The 16,756-nt window shown below is 52.5% G+C and overlaps 1 protein-coding gene across 2 annotated transcripts; it reads right to left on the minus strand.

Moving 5' to 3' along the window:
- Positions 1-2,767: 2,767 nt before the first annotated feature.
- On the minus strand, positions 2,768-14,879 carry SYT11 (synaptotagmin 11). 2 transcript variants are annotated; one of them, XM_083879011.1, is made up of 4 exons: positions 14,737-14,879; positions 10,695-11,509; positions 7,971-8,091; positions 2,768-5,752 (listed from the first exon to the last, which is right to left on the minus strand). In XM_083879011.1, exons 1-4 carry the CDS (start codon positions 14,768-14,770, stop codon positions 5,442-5,444), a joined length of 1,281 nt encoding a protein of 426 aa, XP_083735137.1. In that variant the 5' UTR covers positions 14,771-14,879; the 3' UTR covers positions 2,768-5,441. The 2 variants fall into 2 exon arrangements, with proteins under 2 accessions (XP_083735137.1, XP_083735136.1); XM_083879010.1 differs by having other exon boundaries at positions 2,768-5,755.
- Between the last annotated feature and the right edge of the window lie 1,877 nt (positions 14,880-16,756).

Genomic DNA, 16,756 nt, shown 5'->3' on the forward strand with positions numbered 1-16,756 from the left:
GCAGCGCCAGCCCCGCGGCTTTGGGGCTCCGAAAGGACGCGGAGCTCTCGGTGCTGCCGCTGGAAGGAAATGCCGGCAGAGCCCGAGGCAGCGCTGCCATCGGCGGTGACTCACATCGCCCTGGCAACGCGATCCTGCGGGGAATTAGATAAGGCAGGAGCTGTGCCGGAGGAGGAGAGACCCAATTGTGCCAAGCGCGGAGCAAAATCCCGCTGGTTTCAGTGGCAGAGCCAAGGGAAGGTGGGAAGAGAGTCGGGGCTGAGCTTCCATGCTCTCCACAAAACCATTTCTCTTTTCATGGCTTGTCGAACCCATTCTGTTCACGCCTTTTTCTTTCTCTCTCTCTCGGTTTTTTTTTTTTTTTTTTTTTTTTTTTTTTTTTTTTTTTTTTTTTTTTTTTATGATGCAAATCCTTTTGTTTCTGTTCGGCTGAATGGGGTAAGAACCTGAAACCCGCCGGTTTTTAAAGGCGTGTAGTGCTGGATGCAGGAGTCAAACAGAGAAGGATGAAGAGACATTCCCTTTCACATCTTGCACAATAAGTAGAAGATAATCAGTGACTGTGCACTTCGGCTGAATAGTTTCAGCCAACCGCTCAATAACTCTGGTTATTGCCCTGAAAAATCACTGAAAGGGATGGAGCAACCTGATCAGTCATGGTGCAGAGAACATGGAAATGAAGGGGAAATATCAGTGTTAAATAAACCTCTGTGTTTGATTGGGCATCAAATTTGAATGCCTGCACAAGTCACAGAATACCAGAATGGTTTGGGTGGGAAGGGGCCTGAAATCCCATCCAGTCCCATCCCCTGCCATGGGCAGGGGCACCTTCCACTGTCCCAGGCTGCTCCAAACCCTGCCCAGCCTGGCCTTGGGCACTGCCAGGGATCCAGGGGCAGCCACAGCCTCCCTGGGCACCCTGTGCCAGGGCCTCCCCACCCTCACAGGGAGGAATTCCTTCCCATTATTCCATCTAACCCTCCACTCTGTCAGTTTGAAGCCATTCCACTTTGTCCTGTCCCTCCAGGCCCTTGTAAATAATCTCCCTCCATCTTTTTCGTGGGCTCCTTCAGGTACTGGAAGGCTGCATTTAGGTCACCCTGATTATCTTAGCTCTGAGTCCTGTGGGTCATTCATCACCTGTGGAATCCTGCTGGTTGCTGGTAATTTTGTGTCCTCAGCACCTTCTCTGGCTGCCATTGGTGAGCAAAACGTTGGAATCAAATCTCCAGAGCAGAACTCTGGCCAAGCTCAATACACGTGTGTGTTCCAGTTCCTCTGTCCCCAGTGTGACTGGAAGAGCTGAGCCTGTCCCAGGTGAACCTGGGGATGGGACAGTCCCTGCTGCACCTGGGTTGGTTTGGCCTTTGTCCCAGGTAGAGCTGGAGAGGGTCAGATTTTATTGTTAACTCTGGGCGTGTTGGAGGAGGCACACGAGGTGCTCTAAGGTGTGCAGAGCAGGGGACATTGTGACATCCCAGAGCAGCTGGTGCTGCTCCAACCCCGGTAAGTGTCCAGGGCCAGGTTGGATGGGGTTTGGAGCAACCTGGGATAGTGGGAGATGTCCCTGCTCAGAGCAGGGAGTGGGACTGGGTGATTTTTAAGGTCCTGTCCAACCCCAAATCATCGCTCTGTGATCCCCAGCGCCGAGTGCCCAGGAATGCTGTACTGGCCATGCTCATCACCGTGGTCATCACCCACCTCTTTGTAAAGCCTGGCCTGAACCCTCCCGGGTCCCCGCAGGTGAGGCCTGAAGCTCGTTCTGAGACACCTGAAGCGGCTCTGGAAATCGGTTTTTGCTGCTCGGGGAGCTCTCCAGGAGAGCAGAGAGCGGCTTAAGGCTGGAATCTGTTGCTGGGGAAACCCAGCCCGAGGCTGTTTGGCCTTTTCTAAAGCCGTGGCTCCGTGCCGAGCAATGTTGTTCTGGGTGGTGTTGATGGGCAGCTGCAGAAAAACAAACCTCAGAAGCCAAATCCCAGCGCTTGAGGGGGAACTGCTGCGTCTTGCACGGGGAGGGATAGACAAAAACTTTCCTGGAGAATTTGGCTTTGACCACAGGTCCAGGAATTCTTCTGAGTTACAAATCCTGGAGTCAAATTGCTTCTTTTTCTGCCCATATAATGTCCTTTCTTCCCACTTAGATTCAATTTAACAATATCTGTTCATGCCAAATTATATCAAAATATACCAAATTATAGTGCTGTGTGGGGCACACTGAACGTTTTGGGAATGGTTTGGGTTGGGAGGGACCTTAAAGCTCATCCCATCCCACCCCTGCCATGGCAGGGACACCTCCCACTGCTCCAGGCTGCTCCAAGCCCTGTCCAACCTGGCCTTGGACATTTCCAGGGGTCCAGGGGCAGCCACAGTTTCTCTGGGCACCCTGTACTAGGTCCTCACTGCCCTCACGGGGAGGGATTTCTTCCCAGCATCCCGTCTAAACCTCCTCTCTGACAGTTTTAAGCCACTCACCCTTGTCCTGTCACTCCAGGCCTTCATAAATAGTCTCTCTCCATCTTCCTCGTGGCTCCTTCAGGTGATGAATGGCCACAATTAGGTCACCCTTTTCTCTTCCAGACCTGCTTTCATTTAATACTTAATGAGCCAGGATTTTCTGTTGCCTTTCTTTATTCCACTGAAATTTATTCTGTGTGTGCTTTTCCTGTGCACATTTTCAGCAGAAATGCATATTTATAGAAGCAAATCCTTGGAATGTTCAGTCGAGTGGGGTGTTGCCCACGGTCACACAAGGCAAAGGCAGAAGAACTAAAGTGATTTAATTTTTATTTGCACGCTCAATGTGCGTTAACAAATTCAACATACAAGGTAGCATTACAGAATGTAGGTTAGCTTATAGCATTATGCAGTTTCACACAGGTTGAGTTAGGTTTTTTGCCTTTTTTCTTTTTTTTTTTTTTAATCCACACAAAGTTGTAACTGTCCAAGTTCATTTTACAATAGAAGACACAAGGTAAAGAATAACCACACCTGGGAGATTTTACAGTGAGTCCGCTGTCACTTACTGTCTATTTTATGTTTTAAAAAATATATATCTGCACATTTTCAGTTTCCTATTATTCCAGAAGAGTGTTGGAGCTACTCCTACCTGCCCGATAGCCTAAGTCTATTTACCCTGAGCATGTTTCCTTGACAAGAAATTCATCTTTCCTTTGCAACTAAAGGAATCTTAAGATCATCTAGGCTTAGTCATGCTTTTCACACCGAAGGGAGAAGGGAATTTTGTTGCTGCTGTTAGTCCTGGTCAGATCTTTGGAGTGGTGTTGGAAAGCATGTTCCGAGGAAAAGTCGTGACACTTGCTTGAATTGCAGCAACACAATTGCTTAGTGCAAAAAACTAGGATTGAAAGAGATCTACAGCAATTTCCAAGGGGGAACTCGTTCTCTGGGCTGTGGCTCTGAGCCACAGAGGTCGAGCTAGAAAGCATTTAAGACACTGATAAAATCTACTACAACCTCAGGCAGAAATCCTGGTCATGGGGATGGGTGAAGGGGAAACAAAGTCCAGGCTTGTGTCTGCTGAGAAATGGAGCTGCAGCCTTGAGGAGCCACAGCCGGAGAGGGAGGGCCAGTGAGTAAGTGGCTGTGAGTGAGATAAATCAGCTTTCCAAAAATAATGCCTTAGGAAGAAATGCCAAAGTGGTGGCAGCTCACAAAGTGCTGTCTGTTCATACAGAGCTGCTGCTGCCCTGGTGCCTTGTGGGGAACCAGGAGAGCCTTGCTCAGTTATTCCCATTTCAGGGGAGAGAAGGTGAAAAGGATAATTTTTCCAACAGGGATCTAAAATTCAGCAGTCAAATCCCATAAGTAGGCAAATGATCTTAATTTTTTTAAATTATAATCTGTTATTTGCATTCCTATTTGCATCCCACAGGGCTCAGAGCAGACTGGCTGCCTGGGAGCAACCAAAGGTTTCCTGAAAACCTGGGGCTGTCAAGGAGCCTCTTTGCAAACCCAGTTCTGCTTCTGCATTTCCACTAGAGAGCCCAGGAACAATTTTAGTTATAATTATTTCTGCTCCATTCACCAACACTGGTTACCATGAATTATTTGCTGCCAGTTATCACCTTTAGCTGTGCCCTGGCTGGGCTGTGGCCCAAATACCCAACTCCAGTTACATGCCAGGATGCTCTGCTTGCATCCAAAGGCAGCTCCAGGGCTGTGTGAGCACCACCAGCTCTCAGGCAGCTGCTGCCAAACTTTCTGTTCCAAATTCCTGACTCTGCAGGGTTAAAGTAGCCTAAGGTGCTCAAGGTTCCTCTGGTCAGGGCCATCTTTCCCCTTTCAAGTGGTTCCCAGAGTCAGAAGTCAGTCAGGATTTCAGGATTCCCTCAAGCTGCCTTGAAACTCCAGGTCTGGCACATTTTTGGTGCCAGGCTTTGCCCTGTGTTTACTCCTCTTTTGGGAGCTGGCTTTTAGGTGACTGAAAGATGATGTCTAATGCAAATTGACTCTGGCATGGATGAAGGGAAGCTAGGGAAGCTTTGTCACCTTTTCATGGACAAGCTCTGCCTCTAGGACCTTTCCCTATCTCAGCTTTGTTTTGCCATTAAACAGAAATTATCAGCCAGGCAGAATTTGACATTCAACGTTTAAGAGTTTCCTTACCAATCACTGACACATCTGTGTTTGGGTTTTCTTGGGCCCTTCATGCACAGACAGGATTAAATAAAATGAAACTGAGCAGAATTTCCCCAGTTCCTACAGTCTGTGAGATCCTGCCTGTGTGACCCCCTTTGTGGCAAAATCAGTGGGATCAGTTGGTTGGGGTCTGGATTTTAGAGTTGGATGTTGTGACCTCACAGCTCCCCAAGTACATCACAACGACAAGGATTTCTGTGCCTGACACAGAATTGTCTCTTCTCTGGAGGCCAGTGCCATTTTCCCTGTATTTTCCTTTTGTGCCAGTGCAGAATTCTAACCCAGCTCTACATGGAAACGCGGTTGGGACTCCCAAACCAGCACAGAACAGAACTGCAAGAACCAATGGGCAGGCAAAACTAACAAGAAACTAGAGGTTAAACAGCAGAATTCAGAAACTTTGGGAGAAGCCTAATGAAGACAGGCCAATCTTGGTGAATACCAGCAAAGACAGCTCGGCACAAACACAACTTCCATAGTGACAGATAATTGTATTAAAACCTGCAACTTGATATTGGCAGTTATACTAATTTCAGTTTGTAGTAGGCATGCAATAGCGTGATTACACTGTTATATATATTCGTGGTACCTTTTTTTTTTCCCATTATTATTTATTCCCCATCATTTGTTTTTTTTTCTTTTAATGCTCCTTAGAATTTTAGTGCCCTGCAAAAACCACATCACTAAGAGAACCAATCAGCTGCTGCTTCTCAACGAAAAGTAGTTTAGTCCTACAGCTAAAACAAGGTTTAAGTCTGTCCTAGGGGGGTGTGTGCCCGTGCTCAGTACTCGCTCAGGCTGTGCCACTTGGCCACGGCTTTCCTGGGGCTGTCGCAGACCTGGCGCCAGTGCTCGGCGCCCGCCGCGCTGCCGCTGTGCGCGCCCAGGATCAGCCGCCCCACCACCTCGTTCTTGGTGGTGCGGTCGAAGTCGATCACCAGGAACTCGATGCTGATGTCGGGCAGCAGATCCGCAGGGATGTCGTAGATGAAGGACTCGTTGAAGACGGGGTTCAAAGTGCACTTCTTGACGTGGGTCTTCTTCTTGGCGATGCGCTTGCGTCCGTAGTAAACGTTCACCTTGACGTAGGGGTCTGCTGGGGGGAGAGTGAGGAGCCAATGACACGGCCCAGGATAAATCCAGCACGGGCTGGGAATCGCTGCCACAGGCTGGGCTGGGCTGGGAGGGACTCAAAAATCCCATTCCATCCCTGCTGTGGGCAGGGATACCTCCCACTACCCCAGGTGGCTCCAACCTGGCCTTGGACGCTGCAGGGATGTGGCAGGCGCAGCTTCTCTGGGCACAACCCACCTCACAGGGAAGAATTCCTTCCCAATATCCTGTCTGGCCCTGCCCTCTGGCAGTTTGAAGCCATTCTCCCTTGTCCTGCCACTCCAGGCCCTCATAAACAATCCCTCTCCCTGCTGGCTCCTTCCAGCCCTGGAAGGCCACAGTGAGGTCACCCCAAACCACTCTGTCCCCTACACTGACCACCTCACCCCTGTTCAGGACACAGCCCTACAAAGGGTCCAGGCAGTTTCAATGATCTGCAGATGGGAAATGCTGCCAGTAGAAGGTACTGGGAAAGAATAAAGTTTAAAACAAAGCCTCCCTTTTCCCCCCAGCCTCCCCCAGCCCTCAGGCAGCTGCTCTTTATGCAGACACTGGTGGAGGATTACAATCACGATACCAGGCACTGAGGGATTTTTTTTTCGTTCCACACAAGTTTTGGAGCTGGAAGGCCCTTGCCCAGCTGGCACTGCCTCTTTTTCACCTTTTCTTTTAGCCAGTTGAAATGGGCTTATGCATAACACAAAGATCATATAAATAAACAGTGTTAGTCACAAGATTCTGCAGGTAGAACATCACTGAAAATTTTATCCTGTGGTTGGGGACTACACATGCACAGCTTTTTTTTTTTTTTTCTTAAAGAAAGAGTAGAATGTAGGGCCTACAGTAATTAAGCCAAGTCTGCATTTGTCTGCATTCCCACTGAGGTGCCCAGGAGAAAGCTGCAAAACCAGGACTACGCTTGCTCTCAGTCAGGCTGCTTCTGTATCTCAAGTTGATTCCAACCATTTCCCCATAATCCTGAAGGAGACTTTGCTAAGAGGATTCAGGAATGTAAAAATCTGTGAAATAGGAAAGCCAGAACAGCTGCTCTTCTCCTCTCTTCAAACATCACAAGAACAAACCCAGCAAAAGCAGCAAAAATGAGAACACCCAAAACACAGAATTGTCTCTAATTCCTCCTCTCCACTCTGAGTCTGTCACTGCTCCTTGTCACACCTGTCCTCCTCCTCTTCCAGGGGCAGGGCCTGAGGCAGACACAGCCAGCCATGAAAACAGTGCTGCTCAGGCCCACAGAGTCACAGAATCATGGAATGATGGAGCTTGGAAAAGCCCTCCCAACTCGAGTCCCAGCTGTGCCCCATCCCCACCTTGTCCCCAGCCCAGAGCTCTGAGTGCCACCTCCAGCCCTTCCTCGGACACCTCCAGGGATGGGCACTCCAAACCTCCCTGGGCAGTTCCAAGCCCGGACCACCCTTTCCATGGGGAAATTCCTGCTGCTGTCCATCCTGAGCCTCCCCTGGCCCAGCCTGAGGCTGTTCCCTCTCCTCCTGTCCCTGTTCCCTGGAGCAGAGCCCGACCCCCCCGCCTGTCCCCTCCTGTCAGGGATTTGTGCAGAGCCACAGGGTCCCCCCTGAGCCTCCTTTTCTCCAGGCTCAGCCCCTTTCCCAGCTCCCTCAGGGATTCTCCAGCCCCTTCCCCAGCTTTGGACACGCTCCAGCCCCTCCAGGTCTTAGTTGAAATGAGGTGCCCAAAACTGACCCCAGGATTTGAGGCTCCTCAGCAGTGCCAGAACAGGGGGTGGGCACTGCCCTGGTCCTGTGCCCACCCTGGGGCTGCTCCAGCCCAGTGCCACTGGGCCACCTGGGCACACCTGGGCTCATGTCCAGCCCCTGCCAGCCAGGGCTGTTCCCGGTTTTCCTCACACCATTGGCCTCAGCCCATGGATCCCATGGATCCAGGCTGTTCTGGATCCAGCACAGAGAGCTGCTGCCTTCACAAGCTCCTGCCTGCATAAACCAGCCAGGGCTCCCAGCAGAAAGGATTTGGGCTGCTCTGCACAACCATCTACAGGTGAGTGATGGAGCACTCTGGGCAATCCATCACCCTTAAGACTTTTAAGAAAAATGTGTAAACAGCAAAAATCTTCAGCTGAAACAAGGGAAAAGCCCTGCAAGTGGACTTGGGGATTTAATTGATCTTTTTCCCACACACTCAGAGCTGGAGAAAATAGCTTCTACCTGAGAGGCCAGTGATGTCCATCTTTGGCAAATGCCTGGCTTTCAGCACCACCACGGTCATCCTCTGTGCCACGGGCTGGTAGGACAGGGACACCTGCAGCTCCCCTCTGCTGATGCACTTCTGCCGGGGTGAAACACACAGAAATTGTTAGGACAAGGTGGTCTCAGACACTGGAGCAGTTTCTGGAGGTCCCCAGAATTTCCTTTCCTTGTGCTAAATGCCCAAAGAGTGGGAAAATGAGCCACAGGCTGTTCTTGGTGCCTCAGCTGCAGAAGGGAAACCATCCTGTGCTCACACCATACCTGTGAGCATCCTCACAGCCTGAAGCTCTGCATTTCTAGGAGAGGAAACCTGGTGAAACCTTCTGAGAGAGGAGTGGCCAAGGCTGCCTTTGGGAATCTGTTATTAAAGGGCTCTGAGGGGTTTAGGAGCTCAAATTCCACAGATTTTTTTCTGTGGGGTTTCAGTAGCTGAGCCCCTCAGGCTCCTCAGGAGTGTCCTGACAGTCTCACCATCAGTTCAGCCTGCAAAGCCACTGGATGAAGATGAAAATAAGATAAAACCAGAGCAGGTTTTTTTCTCGATCTCAGTTAAACCTGCTGTGCATCCTTTCAAAGAGTAACATTGCATTAACATAACATTAAGATAATTAGTTTTGGTTTCCAGATGGTGTGTGTTAACTTCCACTGAGCTGGCACTAATTGAGATGGAGTTTATTTGCTGTCAAGGTGAACAGCCCTAGCCAGGGGTGGGAACTCGTGTGGTGTCAGTCACAGAGCTGCTGAAACTTTGGGCTCTCTCCCAAACCTCCCCCTGCCCCATCAGGGACTGGGAGCTGGCAGAGCAAAGGGTCAGTGAGGCCCCAAGGAAGGGATTTTTCTCCTTTCAGAACAGTGAAGCACAACAGCAAATGCTCCACTCTGTGCTCTGAGGTGAAGTTCTGCCAGTGCTCCTCTGCTCAGCTTAGCCGGAAAAATGGAGAGCATGAACTTCAGCCCAGAAAATGTTCATTTTCATTGGGTGGTTTCTTTTTATTGGAGTGGTTTCTGTGCGTTTACCACGAGTTTTCCAAATGCATGGAGTCACAGAGTGATAACTGTCCTGTTATGGGACAGTTGGAAGGGACTCACAAGGACCATGGAATTCCAGCTGCTGGGAACTCACTGCTCGTGCAAAATTTTGGGAGGAGAACAAATACAGGAGCAAGTTCCTGGGCCTGGAAGGGAAATGTTTGGAACTTTGGCTCCTTGGAAACAGAAGAATACAACAGCCAAGAGATTTTTAGGGAGATGAAGATGTTATTAAGAGTTTTGGGGTTCTTCTGGTCCTAAGGTGTCCCTGCCCATGGCATGGGGTTGGAACGAGATGATCTTTAAGGTCCCTTCCAACCCAAATCATTCTGGAATTCTGCTTCAAAGTGATTTTCAGTCTGTGATTGTCAGTTAGAAACCATTGGGAATGTTCACTAGGGTGAAATATAGGCCTGGCTTGGGTCACTGGGTCATTAGTGGGTGTTGAATGCAATTCTGTATCCCAGATTTTGAAGCCTCTTATGGACTTTGTTTAGTGATGGCTGTTTTGGCAGCATGGAATGATGCAGATTTTCAAGCATGCACAGCTGGCACCAAGGTAAGTAAATTTTTGATTAATAACAAATGTTAAATAAATTTACATCCTTGATTAAAATTATTTATATTTAAATCTATTTCCCCCTCTATTTTTAATCTATCACTTCTAAGAGATCCAGTCAATACACTGAAAAAAATACTTAAGACCCTGAACCAGCCACTTGTTTTATCACATTGTAAAGCATCCCTAGAACTAAAAAAAAAGCAAAATAATTACCAGAACTCTTGTTGGGGTCATTGACATAGAATCTCCTATAAATACTAGAGAAAAACAAAAAAAAAGCTAAACACTCCATAAAGTAGAAACATTTCAAGTTAAATAATGCCATTCTAGGACATAAGGAAGGATTTTATAGAGCCTAGGAACGATTTCCAAGATGTTGAAGCAATAAATGAGTCCAAATGCCTTTTGCGTTTGAACCTGGGAGATGGGCAGCAGAAATCAACTGAGCAAGAAGATTAAAATCTGAAGTACCTCCTCCTCTGCCTCCTCCTCCTTTTGAGCAGACAAACATCTGCTCCAGGGTGCTCATCCCTTTGTTTATAACACCAGACACTCAGAGTGAGATTCATTTCACCCGAATTTTAGATGTCTGCATTTTGTTCCCAATCCAACCCATCTCGGGTGGGATTCCTGGGAGCTGATTTCTGCTCCAGGACCAGGAGAATCCAGTCAGGCTCTGCTGACACATTTTACAGCCACAATTCAGCTGTATATAATTCCAAGTAGAGGGGTCTAAATCGGTCAGATCAGAGAAACCTCCCTATCTCAGTGAGGTTTGCAGATGAACATCCTGCTATCACATCAGCTTTTATTTGGAGATGGGAATTTGCCTTTTCTCTTGGCACCATCCATCATAACATTCATCATTCCTGTGCCTCAGCAGTGACAAAACCTTATCCAATTGCCATCACTACACAGCAGAGAAGTGCCTGACTAAAACCACAGCCATATCCCACCACAAACATGCACCTGGGGGAAAACCAGGCTTCATGGCTGAGAATCTGCATTATTATTCCTGCTCAGTAAAAAGCTGGATCAAAAGCTCTGGGATCAAACATGGGGCAGAGCCACCCTCCAGGGAAGTGACTTACCTGTATGTTCCTTTTGAGGATCTCCCTGGTGAGCTGGACCTTGCCAGTGCTGGGATCCACCCCAGCCAGGGGCACCATCACCTCCCCGATCACGTCGTCACGGGAGAAGCGGTCAAAGCTGAGCACGAGGAAGTGCAGCACCAGGTCCTGGAGTTGGCTGTAGGGGATCCCGTAGAAGGTGAAGGTCTCGTCGAAGACGGGCTCCAGGGTCTTGCGGAGGACGCGGGTCTTGACGCGGTGCCTCTTGTCGGGCAGGATGGTCATCTTGATGTAGGGGTCGGAGCTCTGGGTGTGCTCGTCCATCACGGGCAGCCCGTGGGCCTCCTGGATGGTGACCACCAGCGCCTTTTTGGGGAAGTTGTAGTCCACTGAGAAAGTCAGGTCTCCCAGCATGACGTCGTCGCCCGGGGAAGAGGGGGAGGAGGTTTTACTCCCTCCTGGAGTGAGGCTTTGATCTGGGCTGAGTTCATCTCCATAATCTACTTTAATGGGGAGCTGGTCGACGTGGGGGGGCCCGTCCGGAGCCTTGTCGGGGCCCATCAGCCCCGACTCAGCCGCATCCACCAGCAGGTTCCCCCTGCCCCCCTCCTTGGCTGGGCCATTCTTGTCTCTCCGGATCCGGTTGATTTTCTTCTTGTTGCTCAAGGTCTCCGGGTAGATGCTGATGCCTTTCAGCATGTGAATGAATTTGTAGGGGGGAGTTTTGTGCTTCTTTTCTGCTTGCTGGTGACAGCATGTCCACACAAAGACTGTGACTGAGACAGAAACCACCAGGACGGTGGCTCCAATGAGTCCTGCCACCACGGGAGACACATCTGTGGGAAGACAAGGCAGTGAGGAGCGAGCTGGGTCCCCAGCACCCCTGGCTGCAGATCTACACAGTCCTGTCATGCTCCTGATTCTGGGATCTGCCTATCACAGTTTCCCCAGACATCGTTTCTGTCTCTAAATTTATTTCTCACACTCCTAAGGCATGCCTGACCTGTGTTCCATGAGCTAAGGATCTCAAACTGTTGATTGCCTTATCTTGCCAAACCCAGCTCCTGCATCACCAGCATCTCCATAGGAACGCGGGCTCTTGATGTGCAAGAAGCTTTTTCTTTTATTTTTTTAATGCCCTGTTCAGGAACGTTACACAATTCTATTTTAACAACAGGGAGGGAGTAATAAATATGGCCATAATGCTGGGTCTGAGATATCCTTCATTAACAATTTTTAAAATATCCCTTTGCCCTGAAATTGTTGTTTTGCCCTGGCCCTTGTGGCTGAGGCCAAGGGTAAACACGAAATCTCCCATGGAAATCGTGTCCAAACCAACAGACAGAAAATCCTGGGTTTGGATTTAGGGATTATCTGACATTTTCGAGATTCTATGCCAGCTGTGTTAATCAGTAATGGCAAGGCAGAATAAATAAATAAATAAATAAATAAATAAATAAATAATGTTCTTTTTTATCTGCTTATTTGCTAATAGATGAGTTTGGAGAAGTTTTACCAAGGCACAGAATGAAACCAGTGGTGCTTAGTTCCCCAGCACACTGCACTGACATCCTCCAGCAATTCTGAGAGGACTGAAACGCTGGGGTGGATGGTGGATGGAGGATGGAGGATGAAGAGCACATGGAAGAGAAGGAGATGCAAAAAGAGCTGGGGTTGCTCAGTCTTAAAAGGGGAGGAAAAGGAGGGGATTTTTTTGTAGCCTTCAGTTTCTTGGTGGGAGGTTTTAGGAAGGTAGAGCCAGCTCTTCATGTAACTTATTTTTGTATTCATGGTTTTAAAGCCATTTTCTTTTATTTCTTTGGAAGCCAGCAAAGGAACAAACAAAAAGCCCTTTAACCCTATGTCTCCTTCTTTCACAAATTGTACAAACCACCCCTTTACCAAAAACCCTTGCCATGACAATCATGGTCGTATGAGACAGCTGGTTAAAAAAAGGTAAACTTGTCTCATTTTCCTCTTCATTCTGTACACAAACAGGAGGAAATAATCTTCTAACCTCATCCTTGAAGCTATAGAGAGCACATAAATTTGGATTCTTTTTATTCTTCCCACATCATCATTTACTGAGGCAAACAGGCTGTAAACTGAGCACCTCACAGACTCAGGGAAGATTATTTTGCCTGCTTCCAGAACTGGAAAAAACACTTTTAGTTAGAAGCCTATCTGACCTGCACTTGGAATCTTTGGCTGTGGTGACTGATTCCACAGAGAAACCTGTCCCAGGTCTCACTGCAGAGCCTGGGATTGAATTCATTAAAGCAAGAAGAATTCATGGGATTGACAAAACACTGCCCAAATAACCCAACTTCAGTTTGTCATTTAATTTTCCCTCTTTAACATGAGGCAAATGGTCTTTAGCAGCTCATTTGGAGACAACTCAGCTTAAAAGGCTTTGGTGGATGTGTAAGAAAAATGGTGAAACTCCATTCTTATCCTTATCCTTATTCGTGCTTCTTGCTTCTTGCTGTGTGTTCTGTTTCTGATCTTCACAGGATCAGCTCTTGCACCTTCATTTCCTGCACCTCTGATAGGACAATTTCAGAAGCAGCACCCAACAGTGACACCAGAAAGCACCAAATAAATATTTTCCCTCACTGAATTATTGTAACTCTAAAAGTTATTTTGACTCTAGATATTATTTCAAGTCTTACATTTGGCTCCCACGATGTTCTGTGGCAAAGAGCTCCTCAGCCTCATGACATGGCTTGAGGTTTGCTGTGTCCCACCTCATCTCATCCAGGGCCTCAGTTACTCCCAATCTCCCTTGTCCTGGCTCCTATTTATGTAATCATTCCATCCATCCATTAGTCCTGTCTCCATAATTCCCTATGCTGATCTAAGGCTGCCTAAACCAAATTTTAGTGAAGATTTTGCAGCTTTCAGAGCACTCCCCATGCCCAGTGTCCACCTGAAATGGCAGCACAGCCTGACACCTCCCTCCCAACACAGCAGAACTTTGCTTTTTCACCCAAACTTTGTGGAAGAGGTCTTCGTTCTGATGTGATGTTACAATTTGACCAAAACAAAATCAAAAATCACTGAAAACCTCCTTTGAAACTCGATGTTTGCTAAGGACACCCCAATGGTGGCCAGTGGTTAAATGGTGACAGCACGTGGCTCTCGGAGCCCAGGAAACACAAGGTAAGAGGGAAGCGGGTCCGTTTGCCATGAGATAAACGGAGCTGGATGGAGGGATATCCCCGGGTACTTGGGGATTCAGAGGAAACGCAGCCCCCGAGCCGTGCCAGGGGCCCGGAGGGTGCCAGGGGAAGTTCAGCGGGCGCTGCAGGACAGGCGGGGGCAGCGCTTTGGGCGCTCAGCGCTGGAGGAACCCCCGCCCTCCTCACCCCGGGGCTGCGCCAAAAACCATCCCAAAGCCGGGCTGGGCCCGCACGGGGCCGAGCGGGGCTCGGAGCTCCTCCACCGCCCCCGCGGCGCTCCCGGTACCGGCTCCCGGCTCCGCCCGGGCCCCGCCGGCGCTCGGCCGGGCCGGTTCCCCCTCCCCGCCCCGGCCCCGCCGCCGCCGCCCGAGCATCGCCCGGTGCCCCGGGCAGGCCCCGCCTTGTGGCGCCGGTGCCGGTGCCGCAGCCGCCCCGGGGAGCGCGAACAAAGGCCGGGGCGCGGCGCGGGCCGGCACAGACATCACGTCATCGGCCCGGTCTGCACCTGCCACCGGCCCCCGCTCCGCCACCGACCGCCGGCACCGGCCCCGCGCCCGCGGCCGAGCGCTGGCACCGCCCCAGCAGCGGCGGCTCCGGGGGGAGCGGCATCGCCCGGCCGGCGGGGGCGGAGGGGCCGCGGGATGCTCAGGGACCGGGCCCGGGGGTGCCAAGGGGCCGAGAGACCCCGAGGGGCCGGGGGATGCCGAGGGGTCGGGGCTCCGATGCTCCGCGGTGCGGAGGCCCCGCACCGGCGCCTCGGTCCCCCCGCGGGAGAGCGGGGCCGAAAGCGCCGCGCACGGCCCGGCCCCGGGGACGCCCCTCGGGGCCCCGCCGGAGCGGACGGGCCGCAGCCGAGGCCGCCGCGGCCCGGCCCCACTCACCGAAGCCGGGGTGGACACTGGTGATCTCGGCCATGGCCCCGCCGAGGCCGGGGCCGCGGGGGTGCGGGGCCCGGTGCGGAGGATGCTCTCGCGGCCGGGATGCAGGAGCTGCCGACTGGTCCCGCTGCGGCGCTCGCCCCGCCCGGCCCCGCCCCGCCCGCGCCGGCCCCGCCCGGCGGTGACTCGGCAACTGTCGGGGTCCGGGCACGGAGCCGCGGGGCGTGTGCCCACTCCGCCTGCGCCCCGCTCCCACCGGGAGGCGACGGCACCGGGGCCGCGGGCGGCAGCACCGGGCGGACCGACACTGCTGCACGGGGACACCCCCGACGGCAGAGGCGGGCGGGGGGCTCGCAGCGGGCAGCGGCGCCGCCGGGGTGTGTGTCTGTGTGTGTCTGTGTGTGTCTGTGTGGGTCTGTGTGTCAGGCTGTGCGAGGGGCCGGGCCGGCGGCGGTGCCCACTGAAGATGGCGGTGGCCGCGCTCGGTGCCCCCCCCCGGCCCCGCCTCACCGGGGCCCCGTCGGGGACCGGCCCCGGCCGCGCATGCGCGGGGCGAGCCCCGGGCGCTTCCGCTTCCTGCGCGGGGAGCGGGACCGGGACCGGGACCGGGCGGCCCGAGCGGGGCCCGCAGCAGCCCCGGAGCGGCCCCGCGCCCGACATGGCGCTGGCGCTGAAGATGCTGCCCTGCAAGAAGCGCAGAGGGGCGGCGGCGGCGGGGCCGCCCAGCCCCAGGGAGCGCGTGGAGGACGCGGAGCCGTCCGGAGGCTCCGCCGGCACCGGCGCTGCGGATGGCGGCGGCTCGGCCAGGCCCGCGGGGAGGGGGCCTGGAGAGGCCTCGCCGAAAGGCGGGAGGAAACCCTCCGGGAGAGCGGCCCCGGGGCCCGGGCAGGAGCTCCCAGTGGGCCCCGGCACCCCGGCGGCGGCGGCGGCGGAAGGTACCGGGAGCGGTGGCTGCTTTGGGCCCTGGAATTATGTGGTGTTTATTTTGCTTTGGATTTTTTCCCCTAGGAAGTATTATAGATTAGAATGAAAATGAGGTATTTCCCGATGTTTGCTCACCCTCGACAGAGCCAGAACAGGGCCAGGCTGGACGGGGCTTGGAGCACCCTGGGATAGTGGAAGGTGTCCCTGCCGTGCCAGGGGGGGACTGGATGAGCTTTAGGGTCCCTGGCCACCCAAACCAGTCTGTGGTTCTATGGCAAAGGGGCCGTCCGGCCTTGTTTCTTAGCCTCGCGGGGGCAGAGATGAGGGGATTGGAGCATCTCCCTGCCCAGAAGAGGCTGAGGGAGCTGGGGCTGTTCAGCCTGGAGAGGAGCCCCAGCTGAGAGGGGCCCTCAGCCCTGGTGTCCCTGGGTGTCCCCAGGTGTCCCTGGGTGCCCCTGTGTGCAGGGAGGGCAGAGCAGGCCCAGGTCCAGGCTCTGCTCCAGGCCCAGCAATGGCACCAGAGGCACGGGCAGGGCCTGAGGCAGGAACTGCCCCTGCACAGGAGGCACAACTTGTGCCCTGGGCAGGGCCCAGCCCTGAGCAGAGCCCAGAGAGGCTGTGGAGCCTCCCTGCCTGGACATGGCAGACCCATCTGGCCACAGCCCTGTGCCCTGTGCTCTGGGGTGGCCCTGTCTGAGCAGGGAGGTGGCACCAGATGTGACCCTCTGTGGTCATTCAGACTTGATGGATTCTGCGATTCTCAGTGCGAATTGTTGTCTCTGTTTCTCGTGCTGCTGTGATGAGCCCCCTGATTTGACTGCAAGCTGAGTTTGTGTTAAGGGAGGAGGTGGAACTGGACAGTTCCCAGTTGTTTTCTAGGCTGTGGGACCTGTGGAGCTGCCCAGAACAGGAGGGAAACAGTTCGAAGGGTTTGTAGCCACCTCTGCAGCCATGTGGGTTCATTGGCCCATGGCTGGGAAAATGAGGGCAGCCAACTGTGCTGTTCCAGCTGGGAATAACCCCCTGGTTGTGCCACCCCCTCCTGTGGCAGTTGCATTTGTACAGCAGCGACTACAACCGTGTTTTGAGAAAATCACCC

Source organism: Zosterops lateralis (genome assembly GCF_965231275.1).
Source record: "Zosterops lateralis genome assembly, chromosome: 27".
Taxonomy (NCBI): Eukaryota; Metazoa; Chordata; class Aves; order Passeriformes; family Zosteropidae; genus Zosterops; species Zosterops lateralis.